Source organism: Doryrhamphus excisus, chromosome 1, assembly GCF_030265055.1.
Source record: "Doryrhamphus excisus isolate RoL2022-K1 chromosome 1, RoL_Dexc_1.0, whole genome shotgun sequence".
Lineage (NCBI taxonomy): Eukaryota > Metazoa > Chordata > Actinopteri > Syngnathiformes > Syngnathidae > Doryrhamphus > Doryrhamphus excisus.
Window position 1 is genome coordinate 29,923,190 of NC_080466.1, and position 23,154 is coordinate 29,946,343.

The window sequence follows — 23,154 nt, forward strand, 5'->3', positions numbered from 1 at the left end:
TATGCATATGTTTAATTCTGTACCAGAAAAAAAGGGATGTTGCTTGAAGTCCTCAATCCCGTTCTGTCCGAGCCGGTAACCTCGACTGCAAATGAGTCGACGTATGAGATCTTTTGCTTCTTCTGAAACGACATCTGTTATCTGCTGCGGGAACTGGAACCGCTCCTGTAAGAACAGATATGATTTTTAGATGTTTCGATGCTTTAAAAGGTAAAAAAAAATAAATCACTCACAAATATCAGAGGAGGTTCTAATGAGCTCACCAAGTGGTTCATGATTTTGCCGTAGGTTTCGACGAGGGACTCGGCATAGAAGGGAGTCTCGCCGTACAGCATTTCGTACATGCATACGCCCAGGGACCACCAGTCGCACTCGGGTCCGTACTTCCCCTTCCCGTCCTCCATGGCCTGGAGAATTTCTGGAGATATATAGTCTGGGGTTCCCACAGCGACGGACGACTGAACCTAAGACACACATTGACAATGATTGTGGCCCGCCACAGACACATTTGGACCAACACAAATAGATTTAGCGCTACCTGTTAAGCATGGTGGAATGCCTTTCAAAATGAACTACAGACCAAAAGACACACATGGACGATAACAGGCAAAATTGCGGCCTGCCACAAATACATTTAAACCACCATTAATAGACCTGTTAAGAATATAAACAGGAACATTGGTATCTGCTGTGTTAATAATACACTCTTAAATAATACTCTGTATTCTTAATGTATATATTTTTTTAAATCACAAAACGTAACCGGAAGCCATCAGGGGTTGATACAAAACATGTTTTTATAATTATAGTTCTGCCATTCTAAATGCATATCAATCACTAATGAAATAATAAATGACCATTTAAAGCAGGTGTCACAAAGATGCGGCCCGCGGGCCAAATGTGGCCCGCAGGACACTAGTTTGAGGCCCCCGCCTTGATATGAAAGTTTAATGTTAGTGCGGCCCGCGCAAGTTTGATATGGATGCTGTATGGTATCATGTACCCAGAAAAAATTATTACGTTTGATTCATGTTCATGTTAAAGGTTAAATAACTGTTAATAGTTATCCTCCCTATCCGTGTGGAAGTGGTAAGTTTTTGGCTATTTAAGTTTAAAGGAAATAACTTGAAGGCTACCGTTTAGGTCGCTAGCTCTCTAGTTTGCGAGTTAGCATGTGTCTCAAGACCCTGCAGTTGCGCAATATGTTGTAAATAAAAAGAGTATAAATGTGACTATAGTCGTGTTTTGTCATGTCTACAGGGCTCTAATAATGCTTTGTTCATTTTAATCTGAAAAAAATTATTTGTCTCCCCACCAACTATATGTGGTTTCTTAAGTTTTTATTATTTGCCGTTTTATTATTATTATATTTATTTATTTATTACTGATTGATTGATTTTCTTTATTCTTGATTTGTTTATTTACTTTTCATCTTATTTTGTGTAGAAAAATAAAATGTAAGATATTTGAGAACAGTGGAATGTTTTATCTGAGCTTTTCTTGTAGAAAATTGGAACCAAAGCGAAGTTTTTTAATTTTTTTGTTTTTAATAAATGCGTTTTTTTGTTTTTTTTAACTCATTTTCTCGTGTTATAATGCACATAAAATAAAATTATGTGTTTTGTTCGAAACCTATAAGACTCGACTCTGCCCACAGGAAATAATGGAATTGAATATACAACTAAAAATGACAACGTTGGAGAAACTTACTGTTCCATCATGCATGAGTTTCAGGCAGGAACCAAAGTCAGCCAAGCGGATGTGGCCATTCCTATCCAACAGGATGTTGTCAGGTTTTATATCCCTAAAAGAAAGAAGATAAGGAGAGAAAAATGTCAAAAAAGGAAGAAAATAACAAAATATCAACCCTGTCTCAACTCAGCATTTCCTTATATTGCACATTACGTTCAGACATTCGTTTATAGTTGCGAGCAAGACATTCACTGCAGGCTTCTTGTCAACATGCAGCGCTTTTACTGCTGTTGACATGTTTACGGTGTAGATTATGTCAGTGGGGTTAATTGCAATGCGGGCTGTTTTTCCCGATCTCCCGAGCTACTACTTTAGCCATCTCAGTTTGTATCCGCTTTCACTTTTAAAATCAAGTCAAGTGCTAAAAGCAACGTTATCAACAAACGGCTGTAGGTTGAAAAATCCTTTATTCTCTTTAAGTCTCAAGTAAACGTGCAGACAAATAGCTACGTTTACATGGACCCAAATATTCCAATTGCATTCGGTTTATTTGCTCAAACAGAAAGAATGTAACCTTTGTATACACCTCATTCGGGTACTGAATGAATGAATTTTAGAGCCCTCTAGACATGTAGTAACACCCCTATAGTGAACTTTATACTCATATTAGTAGACATAATAAGAGAAAATAAGATGTTTTTACGATGCATGGCAGACGAGTGATTAGCGCGAGGGCCTCACAGCTAGGAGACCAGAGTTCGATTCCACCCTCGGCCATCTCTGTGTGGAGTTTGCATGTTCTCCCCATGCATGCGTGGGTTTTCTCCGGGTACTCCGGTTTCCTCCCACATTCCCAAAACATGCTAGGTTAATTAGCGACTCCAAATTGTCCATAGGCATGAATATGACAGCATCCCACCACCAGTAAATGTGGACCGCCACAGATAGATTTTATGCTACTTTTTTTTTTTTGGGTGCGACCTGATCACACTCTCTCTCATTATAACGGGGTAAACAATAACGATAGAGAGACATTTAAATATCTACATGATATAAATATGGAGGGCTGCACGGCGGTCGAGTGGTTAGCGGCTCAGCTAGGAGACCCAAGTTCAATCCCACCCTCGGCTATCTCTGTGTGGAGTTTCCACGTTCTCCCCGTTCATGCGTGGGTTTTCTCCGGGTACTCCGGTTTCCTCCCACATTCCAAAAACATGCTAGGTTAATTATCGACTCCAAATTGTCCATAGGTATGAATGTGAGTGTGAATGATTGTTTGTCTATATGTGCCCTGTGATTGGCTGGCCACCAGTCCAGGGTGTATCCATCCTCTCGCCCCGAAAACAGCTGGGATAGGCTCCAGCACCCCCTTGACCCTTATGAGGATAAGCGGTAGAAAATGAACAAATTAATTATTATTGATTTAGTAGAAATAATATATATCTTTGGGTATGACTTTGCACATAAGTCAAGTGGTTAGTGTACAGGCCACACAGTTAGGAGACCCGAGTTCAATTCCACCCTTGGAGTTTCATGTTGTTCCCGTGCATGCGTGTGTTTTGCGTCTTAATCACGATTACACCGCTGAAGGTTTCCACACACAAAACGCCTCAAGCTAACATACGCACAAAGCGTCTGCACACACAGTTAGCCTTCCACCGATGCTAAGCTAATACTCGGCTAGTTAGTCCAGCTAATTGGGCAACTGTGTCACAGGACTCCTGCGGTCTTTAAGAGCTGCATGGAGACTAGAATAGAGGGAGGTAAGCTCTTCTAAGACACAACATCCATCTGTGAAGGCCATCTGGTCAGCGCCTGACAATAAACACACACAAACACACACACACAAACACACACACACACAAAGTGGAGGCTGCTCAGACAAGGATGGTCCACATGGGTCTAGGCAGGCAATTGTTCTGAGTGTATGACCTCTGGCACCACTTGACACCAAGACAAGGGGAAGAAAAAACCAGGGCCAAATCATTAAATACATCACTGCTGCCAATGGATCAATGTATTTGAAATAAAATTAAATATTTTGTGCTTAGCCTGGATATCAAAAGTGGTAATGTCAACAACAAATTGCATGTTATGGCTGATGAGGAAATATATTTGAATATATTCATGGAAAACTAATCAATCATTACTGCATAAAAGCGTTAAAATATGATCAATAACTGTCACACAAAGATTGATTTTACATCAGTGAGCCACGAAGACACACATGGTCCTAATCAATAATTAAAAAGTCAATAAAAAGATCTATCACAGCACACACAAACAATACAAGTTCGGCAGAACATTTACCATATTTTCTGGACTATAAGTCGCTCCGGAGTATTAGTTGCCAAAAAGGCCAAAAATACTTAATTCAGTAGAAAAAATATACATAAGTCGCACTGGAGTATAAGTCGCATTTTTTGCGGGTAATTTATTTTTTAAACTACTTGACCAAAACATTACGTCCTCTTGGAAGGCAAGTTCTAACAATAATAAAAGAATAGAGAACAGGCTGAATAGGTGTAAGATATGCTAACACAGGGGTCTCAAACTCAATTTACTTGGGGGCCACTGGAGCTCGGGTCTGGGCGAGACTGGGCCGCATCAAGTTTTCAAAAAAAAAAAAAAAAAACGCATTTATTAAAAACAAAAAAATGAATAAACTTTGCTTTGGTTCCGATTTTCTACAAGAAAAGCTCTGATAAAACATTCCACTGTTCTCAAATATCTTACTTTTTATTTTTCTACACATAATAATAATAAGATCAAGAATAAAGAAAATCAATCAATCAGTAATAAATAAATATAATAATAACAATAAAACGGCAAATAATAAAAACTTAAGAAACCACATATAGTTGGTGGGTAGACAAATTATTTTTTTCCAGATTAAAATGAACAAAGCATTATTAGAGCCCTGTAGACATGACAAAACACGACTATAGTCACATTTATACTCTTTTTATTTACAACATATTGCGCAACTGCAGGGTCTTGAGACACATGCTAACTCGCAAACTAGAGAGCTAGCGACCTAAACGGTAGCCTCAAAGTTATTTCCTTTAACCTTAAAAAAGCCAAAAACTTACCACTTCCACACGGATAGGGAGGATAACTATTAACAGTTATTTAACCTTTAACATGAACATTAATTAAAACGTAATAATTTTTCTGGGTACATGATACCATACAGCATCCATATCACACTTGCGCGGGCCGCACTAATATTAAACTTTCATATCAAGGCGGGGGCCTCTAACTAGTGTCCTGCGGGCCACATTTGGCCCGCGGGCCGCGTGTTTGAGACCCCTGTGCTAACACAATGGTTATTCAGCTACACAGAAAATAAACACAAACAGAAAAAGGTGTCCAGTGTTTATGTAACATAAACAGTTTCTTCATTGATAAGTCGCTCTGGAGTACAAGTCGCAGGAACGGCCAACCTATGAAAAAAAAGTGTGACGTAAAGTCCGGAAAATACGGTAATAGCCGACATCTTTAGTCATCGCCGCAGATCTCTCCCTTTGTACAACCATTCTCAGTACCAACCCCCACGTCTCCCTTTCACTTGGCCAGAATAGTCGCGCAGCTGCCCCCCCCCGGACAAACCCACACTAGACAGATGTGGTGCTAGGCAGCACTAAGCCATGCTGAGTTGGACTATTGAAACATTTGTCAGGGCCCTCTATGGGGCCACGCAGATCACTGACCACTGAATACATCAACACACACACACATCAACACACACACACACACACACACACACTTTGCATCTGACTAACACGCTTTAGTCTCTCATGGGAGTTGGCTGAGGGGTTAACCAAAAAGGCTCAGTTGCTCTTTCATCTGGGCGTTTTTATTCCCCCATCGTCATCTCCTTCCATTGCAATCTAATTATACACTTTATGTCAACATCCTGACAACAAAAGATAATTAAATGGCCGACTAATACCGCATAGGCAAACTGCTTCTTTCATAAAACAATTCAATTGATGGAAAGCTCTTTGACAGATTGTTTTACTTCATGAACCTCGATATCCATCCATCTGGACAACTACACATGCTTTATTTTTTTATGATACAGTAAACCTCAGATATGTCGGACTCGGATATATCAGAAATTCGCTCACAACGAACAGATAAAAAAGAACCAATTTTTCTGTAATGCATTTCCAATAAAAATTCATTGCATATATCGGATTTTTTATAACGCATTTCGCCTATTTCGGACAAAATCTCCAGTCCGTTCCAATGCATTTCAATTAAATTTCCCTCGCATATATCGGATGGCCGCATCGTGGCGCTCCGATTCGCCGAATCGTGACAGGCCGCTATACGACGTCATTTGCAGCGTTTGCAGCGTTGCCTGCACGTCCAGGTACATTGGAAACATAGTCAAGGAAGTGCCTTTTTATAATGGATAAAATCCGATTTACGCATATACCGGATATAAATCCGATATATGCGTAAAACGGACATTTTCCGGTATACGCATATAACAGATTTCGCTTATATCGGACAAAACCAGTGGGAACAATTGAATCCGATATATCCTAGGTTTACTGTACCTTCTTCTCTATTAATGCAAACAGTATCCACGTATACATGGATCCAAATATTCCAATTCCATTCGGGTTATTTGCTCAAACGGAGGTCGCAGGTAAGCCAAGTCTATGTTTTATGTCATTGTGTGATGCCAAAGTTCTGTGAGGGAGAACCCGTCACATTGTTTATCTTCAACCACAAACTAGTTTAGAGTAAATAGACAGGATATAAGCTGGAACGTAAGAATTCCGATCAATTACCTGACTCAGCTGTTAACTACTCCCACCCCAACCCCCCCCATCCCCAATAAATGGCAGGCCAGCTGTGAATGGGGCATTAAATAGGAATCAATCACTAATGGTTTGATGACCACCGCAAACAAGTCCCGTCTAAGAATTTGATGAACACAATGTAATACTGGGTAGTGGAAAGAAGAAAGGAAGTGACCATAAACGATCCCAGGAGGATGTGGCATCAGCATCCTCTCAAAACAGTGATTTCCCGGAGGAAAGAGGAGAGAGGGTCATTTTCTAATGCAGGGGTCTCAAACTTGCGGCCCGCGAGACGCTAGTTTGAGGCCCCCCACCTTGATACCAAAGTTTAATGTTGAAATGACAGCTTAAAGCTGTGTGCACACCAGACACAATTAACACGATTTTGCCCCGCCCTGTTTTGCTTTGGATTAGCAATGAAGCTAAAGGCTTATGACGCTGGGTACAAATAAATGCAGGAAATGATTTGGAATAAAAACGGAAAATACACGTCAAGATAAAGCATCTCATCAAACATGTTGTTAAAGTTACGACGCTGCTCCCAGATGGAACTGAGTACGATGCTAACTTGCTAATTGGTTAAAATGATTAAGTTTCATTAATGTTCATGTTAAAGGTTAAATACCTGTTTTGAATCTGAAAAAAAATTATTTCTCTACCAACTGTGTACCAACTGTGGTTTCTTACATTTTTCTTATTTGCTGTTTTATTATTATTTTACTTATTTATCACTGATTGATTGATTTATTTTCTTTATTCTTAATTTGTTTATTTATTTATTTGTATCTTATTTTGTGTATAGAAAAATAAAAATTCAGATATTTGAGAACAGTGGAATGTTTTATCAGATATTCTGGTGTGGAAAACCGGAACCAAAGTACTGAAAAAGTGTAGGGTATAGCAGAAGCAAAAGCATTGAAGATAGTTTTTTTATTGTTTTTTTTTTCAGTTTTTAATAAATACGTTTTGTTTTGTTTTTTTAAAAACCTGATGCGGCCCGGCTTCACCCAGAACCTAGCTAGAACCTAGTTTGAGACCCCTGTTCGAATGTAATGGACTTTGATTTAGTGGGTGAGAGCATTTGGCCTTTAGCTTACGTCATGGGAATTTAAAAAAAAAAAAAAAAAAAGCTAATATGTAGACACCATCACCAAAATGAAAACACACACACCCTTGTCCTAAACGCTGCCAAATATACACACACAGACACACACTCATCGGACGGGCCCAGCCGGCAGAACACACCCTCCTCGAGGGATCTGCCTGGGTGACTCCACCCTCTGCAAAAAAAAAAAAAAGTGGGACTCTCCCACAACACAAGTGTGTGTGTATGTAAAAAGACCAAGTAGAGGAGGGGTTGAGGGTTGGTACGTGGAGGGCATGCATCAGCACCACACCCACATCATTCATACCCAATCATTACTGTCCCAAACAGTCCCCCTGGGGGACTTCAAGGGAAATAGTGTCGTCCCCTCCTCTGTGTTCCTTTTTAGTTCCTTCCTTCCACTCGCTATAGAAGCTACTGCCCCCCAGCCCCCACAAGGGCCCCTGGATAACACCATGCAATTAGTGGCTCCCGGCTCTTTTCTTGAAGTAGATAGTTCTATACTTAAAGTCCACCTTTTTCTATATTTATATTCATTCATTCATTTTCAATGGGGGTTGCGGGGGGTGCTGGAGCCTATCCCAGCCGTCTTCGGGCGAGAGGCGGGGTAGACCCTGGACTGGTAGCCAGCCAATCACAGGGCACATATAGACAAACAACCATTCACACTCACATTAATTTCTTTTGTCATACAATTTGGAGTCGCTAATTAACCTAGCATGTTTTTGGAATGTGGACGGGGAGAACATGCAAACTCCACACAGAGATGGCAGAGGGTGGGATTGAACTCGGGTCTCCTCGCTGAGCCGCTAACCACTCGACTGCCGTGCAGCCCTCCATATTTATATCATATAGATATTTAAATGTCCGTCTATCGTTATTGTTTACCCCGTTATAATGAGAGAGAGTGTGATCAGGTCGCACCCAAAAAAAAAAAAAAAAGTTAAAATCTATCTGTGGCGGTCCATATTTACTGGTGGCGGGCTGCTGTCAGTAAGTGACTGGGTGATCACGACTACTTTACAGTAAGTGGCAGTATCGGCCACAAATACCGGCCCAAGCAAAATCGGCTATCGGCTATGGGTGATGGAAAAAAATCGGTATCGGCATCGGTTCCAAAAAAAAAAAACATATCGGTCGACCCCCCAAAACCCCCCCCCAAAAAAACATTGATATCAACACTAGGGTTGGGCATTGTTTGAATTTGAACGATTCCTGATTTTGAATGAAATGTCTGAAGTTCTCCATGAATTGGGTTTCCATCGTATTAAGATACCTGCCCCCCCCCCCCTTTTACCTGTGAACGTAGTGAAGCTGATGAATGGAGTCGATAGCCAGCACCATTTCAGCCAGGTAGAATCTGGCCATATCCTCGGGCAGCCGGTCCTCGAATTTACTGAGCAGGGTCAGCAGGTCACCGCCCACGTAGTAGTCCATGACGAGGTACTACAACAACATTAGGGGAGGGTTTAGTCAAACATTGATATGGAATGATGAGGATACCAAAAAAACATACAGATACTGAAAGTTATGGAACAAAAATAAAAAATGAAAAAATTAATCTGCCATTAGCCAGAGGATCCGTCTAACTGTCCGTCAAGACATGGGAGGATCCTCGACCCAAATGTAACTTGACTGCAGTCCTAGAACCATCAGACAGCAACTGCTAGAGAAGGACGTTAAGAAGAACGACGGTTTTGAACGTCTCTCCAAAGGTGACATCTCCTTGTCATGCCAGGATATAAGATGGAGACTACATAAAAAATGTTTTCCACATGGCACAGCAGAGAGGGGGGTGCCATCATGATCTGAGGTCTTTTTGTTCTTAAGTGGAACGGGTTGTGCAGGGGCGTCAAACGGTAGGTATGTGTAGCATCCCTCATGAATGAAGGACGTTGTGGTTACTTCAACAAGACAAGGCTGCAGTTGACAATGGAAGTTCTTCCAAAGGAATTACCTCACTCGTTTGGACCATCCTGATCCACATCCAATTGAAAACATTTAGGAATGGATGGGAAGGGAAGTTTACAAAAATAAACATCAGTTCCAGACACTGGAGCGGGGTTTGTGGTTCCTTTGAGCTAAGGTTTTACATTTTTGATAATCTAATATTTGAGTTTAATTCTTGTTATTTACTGATTTTTTTCCTCACTCCCATTTCTTCTTTTTGCATTTTGAAGAAGAAACATTCATTCATTTTCTACCGCTTTTTCCTCACAAGGGTAGCGAGGCTGCTGGAGCCTATCCCAGCTGTCTTCGGGCGAGAGGCGGGGTACACCCTGGACTGGTGGCCAGCCAATCACAGGGCACATATAGACAAACAACCATTCACACTCACATTCATACCTATGGACAATTTGGAGTCGCTAATTAACCTAGCATGTTTTTGGAATGTGGGAGGAAACCGGAGTACCGTGCCGCCGAAGCAGACAAATTCAAAACAAATTCTTGTAATTTTTTTAACTGGTCTCCTGATCAGGATTGTACTTGCAGGAAAAGATAGTTAGCTTCTTCTGCTTCTTGTAACCATCGCTTTTTTTCGTATAATTAGATGACTGGAAGGGCAGCGGCGTCTAGCCTTAGGTTTTTTGGGAGTGTCTCGGGTGAAGCATTTGTTGTGAGAATGTGGGAAATGGAATGACAAGCAGTCGTGGCATTTGAACTCTGGGTCACAGAGAGAGAGAGAAACAGAGAGAGAAAGAGAGAGAGGACTGGTTCTCAATTAGCAACCCGCACTCCGTATCCGGCCCCTGAGTCGCCTAAATGAGGACTCTGGACTGAACATTAGACAAAACCAGGGGTCTCAAACTCAATTTACTTGGGGGGGCCACTGGAGCTCGGGTCAGGGGGAGACTGGGCCGTAAAAAAAAAAGACTTTTGAACCATGTTTTCAATTTCAGCTGCAACAATTAATCAATGAATCAATGATTAATTAATTATCCCATGAGTTGACAGCTATTCTGGTAAATGTAAATATCCTCTGATTGTTATGTACCGTATATATTTCTTTAATTGAATTGTTTTTCTACATTGTGTCGTGGACGGCTGTATGGCGGCGGTCGAGTGGTTTACGCGCAGGCCTCACAGCTAGGAGACCCAAGTTCAATTCCACCCTCAGCCATCCAGCGACTCCAAATTGTCCATAGGTATGAATGTGAGTGTGAATGGTTGTTTGTCTATATGTGCCCTGTGATTGGCTGGCCACCAGTCCAGGGTGTACCCCGCCTCTCGCCCGAAGACAGCTGGGATAGGCTCCAGCACCCCCGCCCGCGACCCTCGTGAGGAAAAGCGGTAGAAAATGAATGAATGAATGAATGTGTATGGAACAAGCCAGGCATGTATCAAGAAAAACACTAATATACATGCAAAATAGTACCATTTTCTACTCATTTATAACCCACAAGGCATGCTGGGTAACTTCAAGTTGGGGAAGTGTGCACGTGGGTTAATTGGCGACTCCAAATTGTCCATAGGTATGAATGAGAGTGTGAATGGTTGTTTGTCTATATGTGCCCTGTGATTGGCTGGCCACCAGTCCAGGGTGTACCCCGCCTCTCGCCCGAAGATAGCTGGGATAGGCTCCAGCACCACCCGCAACACTCGTGAGGATAAGTGGTAGAAAACTTTTTTTTTTTAATGAGAGAAAATTATGCTTGAAATGTAGCTTTTCCCACAAAAAAAATAGTTTTTAGTTGGGAACTGATATTTTCCTGAAACGTATGTATGTTCTACTTCTGATTACTAAAGAATGGAGAAAGGCAGAAACAAACTTTTTTTTTGATGAGAGAAAATTATGCTTGAAATGTAGCTTTTCCCACAAAAAAATAGTTTTTAGTTGGGAACTGATATTTTCCTGAAACATACGTATGTTCTACTTCTGATTACTAAAGAATGGAGAAAGGCAGAAACAAACTTTTTTTTTGATGAGAGAAAATTATGCTTGAAATGTAGCTTTTCCCACAAAAAAAATAGTTTTTAGTTGGGAACTGATATTTTCCTGGAACGTATGTATGTTCTACTTCTGATTACTAAAGAACGGAGAAAGGCAGAAACAAACTTTTTTTTTCCATGAGAGAAAATTATGCGGATAAGTGGTAGAAAATTAATGATTGGCCTTGAATGAATGAAGGGAAAAACAGATGTAATGATGTACTTAAAAAAAAAAAAGCCAACCAACCATCATAAAGCCTACCATGCAAATAACTTCTTATAACTTCCTTTTAGTATCATACCAAATTGTTATCATCCTGGAAGGCATAGTGGAGGGTGGTAATCCATTGGCAGTCTCCGTTTACCAACACGTCTCGCTCCTCACGAAAGCACGCAGTCTAAGAAAAGACAAAATAGCGATAAGGTCAAATGTCACACACAACTTGACAGCGTGCCCGAAATATGCACTATATCCCCATTATGCTAATTTTAATAATAAAACATATATAGATGATGAACCTATGGACGTATAGGAGAAGCGTACATAGGACAGGAAAATATTGGCAAACATTCACGCATGTTCAACACGGCGCTGTTTAAGCATGTGACGCATGAGCCGTGACGCCTCAAGACCCATGGGACGCTCAGGAATGTCAGCCATGTCAGGAAGAAGTTGAGAAGCAAAACATGCACGGCGACAACATGTGCAAAATGTCTCTGCGTGAATACAGGGTAGTGGTTTCTTGTTCCGGGAATGGAATCCATGTCTGGGCCCCCCCTCTCTTAACGCCAGCAGCGGTACTGTTGCACGTCTGACGGTTAGCGAGTGATGCTTACCTCTGCTCGCTTCAGCATTTCCCACTTGTTGAGAATCTTCATGGCGAACACTTTGTCTGTATTTCTCACTTTGACAACTGCGACCTGCACACACACAATACAAAAAAAAATTGAGGACCGCCTAAAATATGTAACACAATATCCACGTATACATGGACCCAAATATTCCAATTCCATTCAGGTTATTTGCTCAAACGGAAAGAATGTAACCTTTGTATACACCTCATTCCGAAAAAAAAGTGCCAATCCGAATGAATATATAATGGGATTCCCAGGGGTGGAATATTCCTTTCCCCAATCCGATTGAGGTATCTTGTACCCGCTCAAACGGAAAGTTGTCAGACTGCGTTCTTCTTCATGGTGTTTTTCTTCTTCTGTTGTTTATTGGCGGTTGGCAAGCAGCTTTCGGTGTGCATTAGCGCCATCTGTGGAACAGAATCTAAACCCTTCTATACACTGTTCACCAGTCCAGTTTTATTTAAAAAAAAAAAATACATATCTACATAAAACATGTGCTGAGCTTAATTATAAAATATTAGCAAGATTGAACTTTATCTTTTATTGTTCCCGGGTGCGTTCTTTCAGCGAACGCTGAGATATGACGTAACACGGAGCTCCAGACATTCTTCGATTTAAAAACAAAAATGGAGGCGAGCAATCGGCACTGGACTGCTGCGGAAAGTTTGTTTTTGATTTAAACTAAATTTCAAGACCGGATGAAGGAAAAACTGGCAATACGGAGTTATTCCAACAAGTGAAAGAAAAACTGGAGGAAGTCGGTATCACGTGATGTTGGTGTTTACGCTTTACTGGGCATGCCCCGTTGACTATTCTGGTTGATTATAGCGGCGCATGTAGACACGCGATTGGAATATTCCTTTCCGTGTATACCATTGCTTTCGGAAAGGTCATTCGGAAAGAGAAAAACTCCTCATGTAAACGTGGCTAGTGGTTAAGTTTCAGTTGTGGTTACGTCGACAACCACTTATGTCAACGTTAGCTAGTCCGAGAGGTGTCCATATAAAGTTCTACTGTACTTACGTATAAAAAAATGGCTACATCCTGAAAAAATATGTATGTAATATGTAAACATGGCTACTGTCAGACCATATTCAGATAGCAAGTTTTCTCAGCAACATAGGCCAGATGATACTATTTTACTATTTTGTCTCTCTTCAGCATAAATGACATTAATTTCATTAACAAGGCAAAGAAAACAAGTGACTCACAGCGAAAAAGAGGCAACAAAGACTGAGAGAATTAAGTTAGCCAGACGCAGAGGAAAAGGGAAGCAATGAGCGGCCTCATTTTGTGTCTGACGAACCTAATTGATTGGTGCAAAGATGACAATGTGGGATAAAAAAAGAGGTAGCACGAAGGAAGGACATTAGCACAGATGCGATTCTTGGATGGAACGATTCCGATAACGCAGACGCCATAATGGAAAAAGATCAACGTGGTAGAAAAATCTAAAGAGAGGGCCACTTCCTGGTCTTCGTGAATGCGGCAATACGAACCATTCAGGACTTAGTGACCATCTTACATGGGTTCAACTCCTTTCTTACATTCGTACACAACACAAAAATAGGATTCATCTTCTGGGGAAAAAAAAAATCTTTAAATATCCTTGCATTTGGGCTATGCTACAACATAAATATAACAAAAATATATGAGGTGTGAAACCCTCACACAAGACGCAGCGGAACATACAGGAGCCCATGCAACAGGGTCTGTAGTCTATTAAATGAGCCGGGGAATGTTGCTAATGCAATACAATGATAACATTCCTGCAGTGTTTGGATTTCCCCCAGAGATCCCTCTGTAGAGGAAGAAGAGAGGGAGGGAGGGAGGGGGGTTTGGGGGGGTACACTGTTCTTGGCAACGCCTTGCTGTTTTTGTCTTCTCCCGATCTCTCCTGGAGTCACTGTACTCCACTTTGCTTCTTCTTGTCCCGCCCCACTACCACCTCAGCACACTGTCTTTGCCATATTTATGCATTTAAACTCAATTTACTTGGGGGCCACTGGAGCTCAGGTCTGGGTGAAACTGGGCCGCATCATGTTTTCCAAAAAATAAAAAACGCATTTTTAAAAACAAAAAAATTTACAAAACTTGGCTTTGGTTCCGATTTTCTACAAGAAAAGCTCTGATAAAACATTCCACTGTTCTCAAATATCTTACTTTTTATTTTTCTACACAAAATAAGATGAAAAATAAATAAACAAATCAAGAATAAAGAAAATAAATCAATCAGTAATAAATAAATAAAATAATAACAATAAAACAGCAAATAATAAAAACTTAAGAAACCACATATAGTTGGTGGGTAGACAAATTATTTTTTTTCAGATTAAAATGAACAAAGCATTATTAGAGCCCTGTAGACATGACAAAACACGACTATAGTCACTCATACTCTTTTTTTACAACATATTGCGCAACTGCAGGGTCTTGACACACATGCTAACTCGCAAACTAGAGAGCTAGCAACCTAAACAGGTAGCCTTTCAAGTTATTTCCTTTCAACTTAAATAGCCAAAAACTTACCACTTCCACACGGATAGGGAGGATAACTATTAACAGTTATTTAACCTTTAACATGAACATTAATCAAACGTAATAATTTTTTTCTGGGTACATGATACCATACAGCATCCATATCAAACTTTGCGCGGGCCGCACTAACATTAAACTTTCATATCAAGGCGGGGGCCTGAAACTAGTGTCCTGCGGGCCACATTTGGCCCACGGGCCGCGTGTATGAGACCCCTGACCTAAACGGTAGCCTTCAAGTTATTTCCTTTCAACTTAAATAGCCAAAAACTTACCACTTCCACATGGATAGGGAGGATAACTATTAACAGTTATTTAACCTTTAACATGAACATTAATCAAACGTAATAATTTTTTCCTGGGTACATGATACCATACAGCATCCATATCAAACTTTGCGCGGGCCGCACTAACATTAAACTTTCATATCAAGGCGGGGGCCTCAAACTAGTGTCCTGCGGGCCACATTTGGCCCACGGGCCGCGTGTATGAGACCCCTGACCTAAACGGTAGCCTTCAAGTTATTTCCTTTCAACTTAAATAGCCAAAAACTTACCACTTCCACACAGATAGGGAGGATAACTATTAACAGTTATTTAACCTTTAACATGAACATTAATTAAAACGTAATAATTTTTTCTGGGTACATGATACCATACAGCATCCATATCAAACGTGCGCGGGCTGCACTAACATTAAACTTTCATATCAAGGCGGGGGGCTTCAAACTAGTGTCCTGTGGGCCGAATGTTTGAGACCCCTGCTTTAGTCAATCAATTTCAAGCTGCCACGTTTTGCTAAGATGGACAGTATGTATTATTGAGTATTGTATACATTATGACTATTCTGAGTATTGGCTGATGCTTTCCCCTTTATATGAAAAAAAAAAAATCAACATGCAGATCGGTTCATCTGACTGGTACGGTATACATTTGTAAAGAGGTTAACTATGAATGGAGAATTGACAAGCTTTGTTTAAGCTGCAAGTGGAGTCATGCTCAAAATAGCAGACCAGCACGGCTCATTGCAACTGGAATGCATCAGAAAGCAACACACTATTGCACTTGTTCGCCTTTTATATTGCAGTAATCAAGGTATTAAGGTACAAGAGGATTGTCTTTTTACTGCTAAGTATTGTCTAAGTATCATATTGCAAAAAAAAACCTTCGCCTGGAGGAACAAGTTTCAGATTTTGACATATGTTGTGTCAAAAGAAGACAAGTAGACAAAAAACATAGACAGGATTTGACATGAGAATAAAGAGAGGCTTCGAACTGACCCATGACACCTGTTTCCACCACAATAAAGAAAGGGGGAAAACCAAAATTGCGGGTTTTCGACAGTGAGATTGTTACAAGGTGATGTTGAGTATTTCAAACGTAAAAGCACGTTACCTCTCCAAAAGCTCCCCGTCCAATCACTTTGAGGATTTCGAAGTCTTCCTTGTGCAGGCGCATCTGCTTCACTTTGGATGTAAAGGGTTTGGCTGCAGAGAAGAAGAAAAAAACAGGAAGCTCAAGGTTACTCAATTATACTTCAGTAAGACACTACCTTACATTTATTTATTTGTGGTGGCCCGCCACAAATACATTGGGACCGCAATGGATACGATTTTAGATTTGGTGCTCACTCATTCACATTCTTAACTGTGTCAAGCATGCTAGCCATTAGGCCAGGGGTTTCAAACTCAATTTACTTGGGGGCCACTGGAGCTCGGGTCTGGGTGAGACTGGGCCACATCAGTTTTTCCAAAAAAACCCAAAACGCATTTATTAAAAACAAAACATTTTTAAAAACTTCGCTTTGGTTCCAATTTTCTACAATAAAAGCTCTGATAAAACATTCCACTGTTCTCAAATATCTTACTTTTTATTTTTCTACACAAAATAAGATGAAAAGTAAATAAACAAATCAAGAATAAAGAAAATCAATCAATCAGTAATAAATAAATATAATAATAATAAAACGGAAATAATAAAAACTTAAGAAACCACATATAGTTGGTGGGTAGACAAATTATTTTTTTCAGATTAAAATGAACAAAGCATTATTAGAGCCCTGTAGACATGACAAAACACGACTATAGTCACATTTATACTCTTTTTTTATTTACAACATATTGCGCAACTGCAGGGTCTTGAGACACATGCTAACTCGCAAACTAGAGAGCTAGCGACCTAAACAGGTAGCCTTCAAGTTATTTCCTTTCAACTTAAATAGCCAAAAACTTACCACTTCCACACGGATAGGGAGGATAACTATTAACAGTTATTTAACCTTTAACATGAACATTAATCAAACGTAATAATTTTTTCTGGGTAAATGATACCATACAGCATCCATATCAAACTTGCGCGGGCCGCACTAATATTAAACTTTCGTATCAAGGCGGGGGCCTCAAAGTAGTGTCCTGCGGGCCACATTTGGCCCGCGGGCCACGTGTTTGAGACCCCTGCATTAGTCTAAAAGACTAGTGGGGCTCATAAGGCGTTTAGAAACTGGTGTAAAAAATGATGATGTAATGTAGCACTAAACTAAAGTGCATGGTTGAAGCCAATGAGCCATGAATGACTTTTGTCAGATGTTAACATTTTTCCCGTGACTCATGAGATACCCGGGCTGTATAAAAAAATAAAAATTAAATTAAATTACAATAGCAACATGAGCAATCAAGGGCCGTGGAGGAAAATGGACGTGGGAGACAACATTCTTTTAAAATGCCAGACAGATTCCATCAATAGTTGAACAAAGTCACCATTTCCCTTGTTTGTGGCGAGCAATTCAAAATACTTCCTGGTGTACATGAGCTCACTATGCCGTGCAGGTTCACTATTGTCAATATATTAGTAATACTTATACTTTTTAGTTGTGAAGTTGTGAAGTGTTTAAGGTTAAATATTTAACTAGTCACATGGGGGGGCGACAGTTTCACTACAGTCCTCAGTACATGGATGATACAAAGAGCATAACGGGAATTGACAGCATGTTACACACGCAAACGTAATAACTGCCCACAAACATAATACAAATCTGCAGATTTGAATGTAATAATCCCGCAAATGTAATAAATTTCCCACAAACGTAATAAAATTTGCCTACTGCAAACATAATATTGAATTTCCTGCAAACTTAATAACTATTACATTTGCAGGAAATGATTGCATATGTGGGAAAGTGAAAAACTGTAAAGGTAATAACTTCCCACAAATGTAATATGAGACAAAATAATGATCTTTGTTGTTTGTTCTTTCTTCTTTTCATGAGAAGAGAAGATGTCATTTTGAGGATTTTAACAAGATAAAAAAACTATATTAGGAAAGCAGGAAGTGAACAAATGTAACAGTTACTGATTGTAAAAGTACCAGATGGAGGGGTAGGGGTAGCTGTACATTGTTGTTCATATTTGATCTTCATATTTGATCTATTCATTCTCAACATTATTATTATTATTATTATTATTATTATTATTATTATTATTATTATTATTATTATTATTATACGGGAGCCAGGCAACAACATTTCTTTGGCAATTTCACTGCTGTGTTATTGTGCAATGACAATAAAGGAAGTCTATCTATCTATCTATCTATCTATCTATCTATCTATCTATCTATCTATCTATCTATCTATCTATCCATCCATCCATCTACTCCTTTTGGACATGTGGAACTGTGAACTGATTATGTGATGCATTCAATTGTAATCTAATGCATGTTCAAATGAAATAAAACCATTACCATTACCATAAATGGAGTGTTTGAGGGTTATTTTCTGAAGGCTTTGTCGCTTTACAAGTGGAATAGGTATGTCTTATAACATGCATGCTGCCAATTCTAATTTTCTAATTTTTATAGCTGTACAATGCTGATGATGGGCAACATTAAAAAAAAAGTGCAGTTTCCACGCTTGTTTGGTTTATTTGCCCTAGTACTGCGGTCATGAGCTGGGATGGAAGTATTTGTTTTCATCTATTAACCAACCCGTTACAAACCTAATAAGAGTTAAATACAGCAACATTCCGACCCCTGCAGACAACCTACATTGGCATCGGGCCATGGGGGACACTTCTATCAATAAGCGTTTGGGGATAAACATCCATTATTCACCGCTGTGCACACACACACAAATGTTACAAATGTTAATTGTATCCTTCCTGTCCTCGGGAAAAGCATTAAGACTAATTTCAACCAAAGCCCTTAAGAGACTTGATGATGATTTCTTGTCAGTTATTTGGAAGATGATTAACTCCGACATCTCTCACCCACACTTTAGTGTCTTTGTGCTTCTGTGCTTTGTTCCTAATTATAATACAGTGAAGAGGAGGAGGAAGACGTGATTAGTAGCTGGATGCTGACTCAGGAGCTGCACGAAACCCACCACATGAGAAACGCCTTTCATCTAGGGAGCCCACAACAAAGCACACGTGCAAATATGTGCACTTTATAAATGATTAGCTGCTAGCTGAAAATGCAGTAGTCCTGTTTAGTTTAGCAGCTAATAAGCTGTTATTCTGCCATCCAATGTATTCAGTAAGTAGGGTCATACGCCCTCATTGCATGGACTCAATAAGCTAACCCACATTTATTTACCCAGCGATCAATGTGTCTGCTGCTTGTCAGCCACTGCGTTCAATATGCAGTGTTTTTTTTTGTTTTGTTTTTTTTACAACACAGACAAGCAAATACCATACAGTCTTGTCATATATCTTTACTCACTAGGAAAATACACATGTAGACGCAAACATAGCAACCGTTGCTATGACAAGGTGAGGCATGAACCCCTGGCAGCGATTGGGAAAGTGTCAATCTAAGCTATTCAACAAGACTGAAGCTCTTTGTTTTCAAAAGGGTTTGCAATGAGCAGAGATCATGAGTCCGGATTGGGGGAAAAAAAAAAAAAGATGACAAGTCAAGTCGTACGTCTTTGAATGCAGTGCATTCTACATGGGAAAGACACTCAAACGGTGTATATACAGCAGGGGTCTCAAACTCAATTTATGTGGGGGCCACTGGAGCTAGGGTCTGGGTGAGACTGGGCCGCATCAGGTTTTCAAAAAAAAAAAAAAAACACATTTATTAAAAACAATTTTTTTTTAAAACTTCGCTTTGGTTCCAATTTTCTACAATAAAAGCTCTGATAAAACATTCCACTGTTCTCAAATATCTTACTTTTTATTTTTCTGCACAAAATAAGATGAAAAGTAAATAAACAAATCACGAATAACGAAAATCAATCAATCAGTAATAAATAAATAAATATAATAATAATAATAAAACGGCAAATAATAAAAACTTAAGAAACCACATATAGTTGGTGGGTAGACAAATTATTTTTTTCAGATTAAAATGAACAAAGCATTATTAGAGCCCTGTAGACATGACAAAACACAACTATAGTCACATTTATACTCATTTTATTTACAACATATTGCGCAACTGCAGGGTCTTGAGACACATGCTAACTCGCAAACTTGAGACCTAGCGACCTAAACGGTAGCCTTCAAGTTATTTCCTTTAAACTTAAATAGCCAAAAACTTACCACTTCCACACGGATAGGGAGGATAACTATTAACAGTTATTTAACCTTTAACATGAACATTAATCAAACGTAATAATTTTTTCTGGGTACATGATACCATACAGCATCCATATCAAACTTGCGCGGGCCGCACTAACATTAAACTTTCATATCAAGGCCTCAAACTAGTGTCATGCGGGCCACATTTGGCCCGCAGGCCGCGTGTTTGAGACCCCTGATATACAGTATATACTGTACTGTATGTACACGCTTACATTCTACATTGTGAAAATGACACAAACTTGCTCAGCCTCGGGAGGCAGTGAAACTGGAATAACGGGAATGACACCAAAGCTCCGGGCACTAAGTTCGGAGTGTAATTGTGATGGTAAATGACATTGGTGGAGCCACCAAGTGAGTCCTGTGTTCAAATGGGTTTAAGACATGGTACCATATATGGAATAGAAATATTTTCAAAGTTCTATAACTATGAGAAATTAGTCAGGATGACTTAAGGGGAAATATGGCTGCCATGTTTTTTCCAAACGATGTTGCTCAAATTGTGTTTTGTAGAGTGCATTGAGCTGTGTGAGAAATTTCAAGTCAATCCGACTTATGCCACCCTAATGTGTATTTATTAAAAAAACATTTAATAAAAGCAATCCATTCAGTTCATGGATTTCCTCGATATGCTAGGTCGGATCATTTCCCCCATTTGATTCCATACATCGATCCCAAAGTAGTTATTAACGTTTTCAATGCAAATACTCCCAAACCCCTGAAACTGTGAGCCTTGTTTTACATATTTCTATTCTGTAAGGCAAAGAGTCACACCCACAATTTCAGTCAATATTTAAGAACATACATAGGCACGAACCTTACAGTATATTTAACCGTAATATAGGTCACACGGCAACTGTGTGCTACAACCTATTGGGTCCGGTACTCAGTGATCACATGACATATACTTGGATGGAAAACAACACTGTTGAGAACCACGTGGCTAGCTGAGAGCACTTTATGGAAAAAAAAAACATGCCCGAGTGTAGAGTATTCCTAAAAGTATATATTTAAAAAATAATAATAATAAAGTAAAAAAAAATTATAATAGGAAAGCAGGAAGTGAACAAATGTAACAGTTACTGATTGTAAAAGTACCAGATAGATGGAGGGGTAGGATTTAATAAGCTTTGCTTCTTCCTACTCCTTTTGGACATGTGGAACTGTGAACTGATTATGTGATACATTCAATTGTAATCTGATGCATGTTCAAATGAAATAAAACCATTACCATTACCAAATTAGGAGTGTAGCAGTAAAAAAAAATACAGCTTTGGTTTACTTTTTGTGTAAACGGGCAATTCCTACTGTCTGTGAAATATTACTAACATTTCACAAAAATGTTGGCTCTTTAATAGCATTGTAAGGTTACGTTTAAAATTGCAATGTAGCGAGCGACACCGTATGTGAGCACGCATCATTTTGAGCTGTTTCGTTTTACATTTAAAAACCATGACCATTACCATATTAGGGGTGTAGCAGTAAAAAAAATACAGCTTTTGGTTTATTTTTTGTATAAACGGGTAATTCCTACTGTCTGTGAAACATTAGTAACATTTCCTAAAAATGTTGGCTCTTTAATCGCATTGTAAGGTTACGTTAAAATTGCAATGTAGCGAGCGACACCGTCTGTGAGCATGCATCATTTTGAGCTGTTTCGTTTTATATTTACTGTGTCTATGAAACTGACTGTCGGGAAGAAGACTCCACATCGGGGTCAGTTCACAGTAAGGTTGGAATTTGGAATTCCTGCGAGGCCGAGGATTTTTTATTTTGGCCCAGAAACTAGCAAGAAAAAAACAAAGCCAAGACGAAGAAGAAGAAGGGGAAGTCAGCAAAATAATGAACTGGTCTGTAAGACCCCAACATGACGATGATGTCGGCTACTTGTCTGCGGTTAAGAAACGGAACACGGTAGTGGAATAACAAGGAGGTAGAACATACAAGTCAAAGACAGGACAGTGACGGAATGGAAAAGCCGTTCGGCATATGGCAGAGAGCAATAGGGCCGGTGAGGAGGCCAGTCAGCATTTCAGCCAGTTACAGTAAGTGTCCGACCCTTAGAGTCGCACCACACACTGTAACCTCATCCCCACTTTCGGAGTGGAATGGAGGGACATCTGGAAGCCATCACAGATATTATTTACAACCACGGTGAGGTAACGACACAAAAATGCCGCTTTCAAGAGAGACAGGGGGGGGGGGGGGGTTGGAGATGGAAAGGGAAAGAACGAGAGGGTGACTTTTCAGGATTTGCCGAAAACGGAGCAAGGCCTTCCCCGTTCCGTCTGACCGTGACAACACTGGAAGCGGAGAACTTTGCATAAACTTGTTTTCCTAGAATGCAAAAACCATTGAGTGAAAACTATGCATCATAAAACGAGAAAATGATAGACTTCCGACATGACTTTGAGTAAGAGCTCATCCCGTCCTTCCGTCCACTACATTAATTTACGAGAAACGGTATGGAACATTAACAATTCATCATTTCATTTTCCTAAAATTCGAATAGATATTTGCCAGCTGTTTTCCTGTTGGGGGGGGGGGGGGGGGTCGTCACATGGTCCGTTTCATTTCCCTCATATTCAGCACAACCATCGGAGCCAACTCAAGCTGGCTCCCGTTTACCTCCTGTATCA

General features: G+C 39.8%; 1 protein-coding gene across 6 annotated transcripts in view; it reads right to left on the reverse strand.

The window, feature by feature from the left end:
* The window catches only part of cdc42bpab (CDC42 binding protein kinase alpha (DMPK-like) b), a 76,246-nt gene that overhangs the window by 28,798 nt on the left and 24,294 nt on the right, over nucleotides 1-23,154 (reverse strand). For all 6 annotated transcript variants that reach the window (XM_058074563.1, XM_058074550.1, XM_058074571.1 and 3 more), the window contains exons 2-8: nucleotides 16,332-16,423; nucleotides 12,385-12,468; nucleotides 11,850-11,945; nucleotides 8,915-9,063; nucleotides 1,711-1,804; nucleotides 264-464; nucleotides 24-165 (exon numbers count right to left, since the gene is read on the reverse strand). In XM_058074563.1, coding sequence (XP_057930546.1) covers nucleotides 24-165; nucleotides 264-464; nucleotides 1,711-1,804; nucleotides 8,915-9,063; nucleotides 11,850-11,945; nucleotides 12,385-12,468; nucleotides 16,332-16,423 — 858 coding nt within the window. The remainder of the gene's footprint in view (nucleotides 1-23; nucleotides 166-263; nucleotides 465-1,710; nucleotides 1,805-8,914; nucleotides 9,064-11,849; nucleotides 11,946-12,384; nucleotides 12,469-16,331; nucleotides 16,424-23,154) is intronic.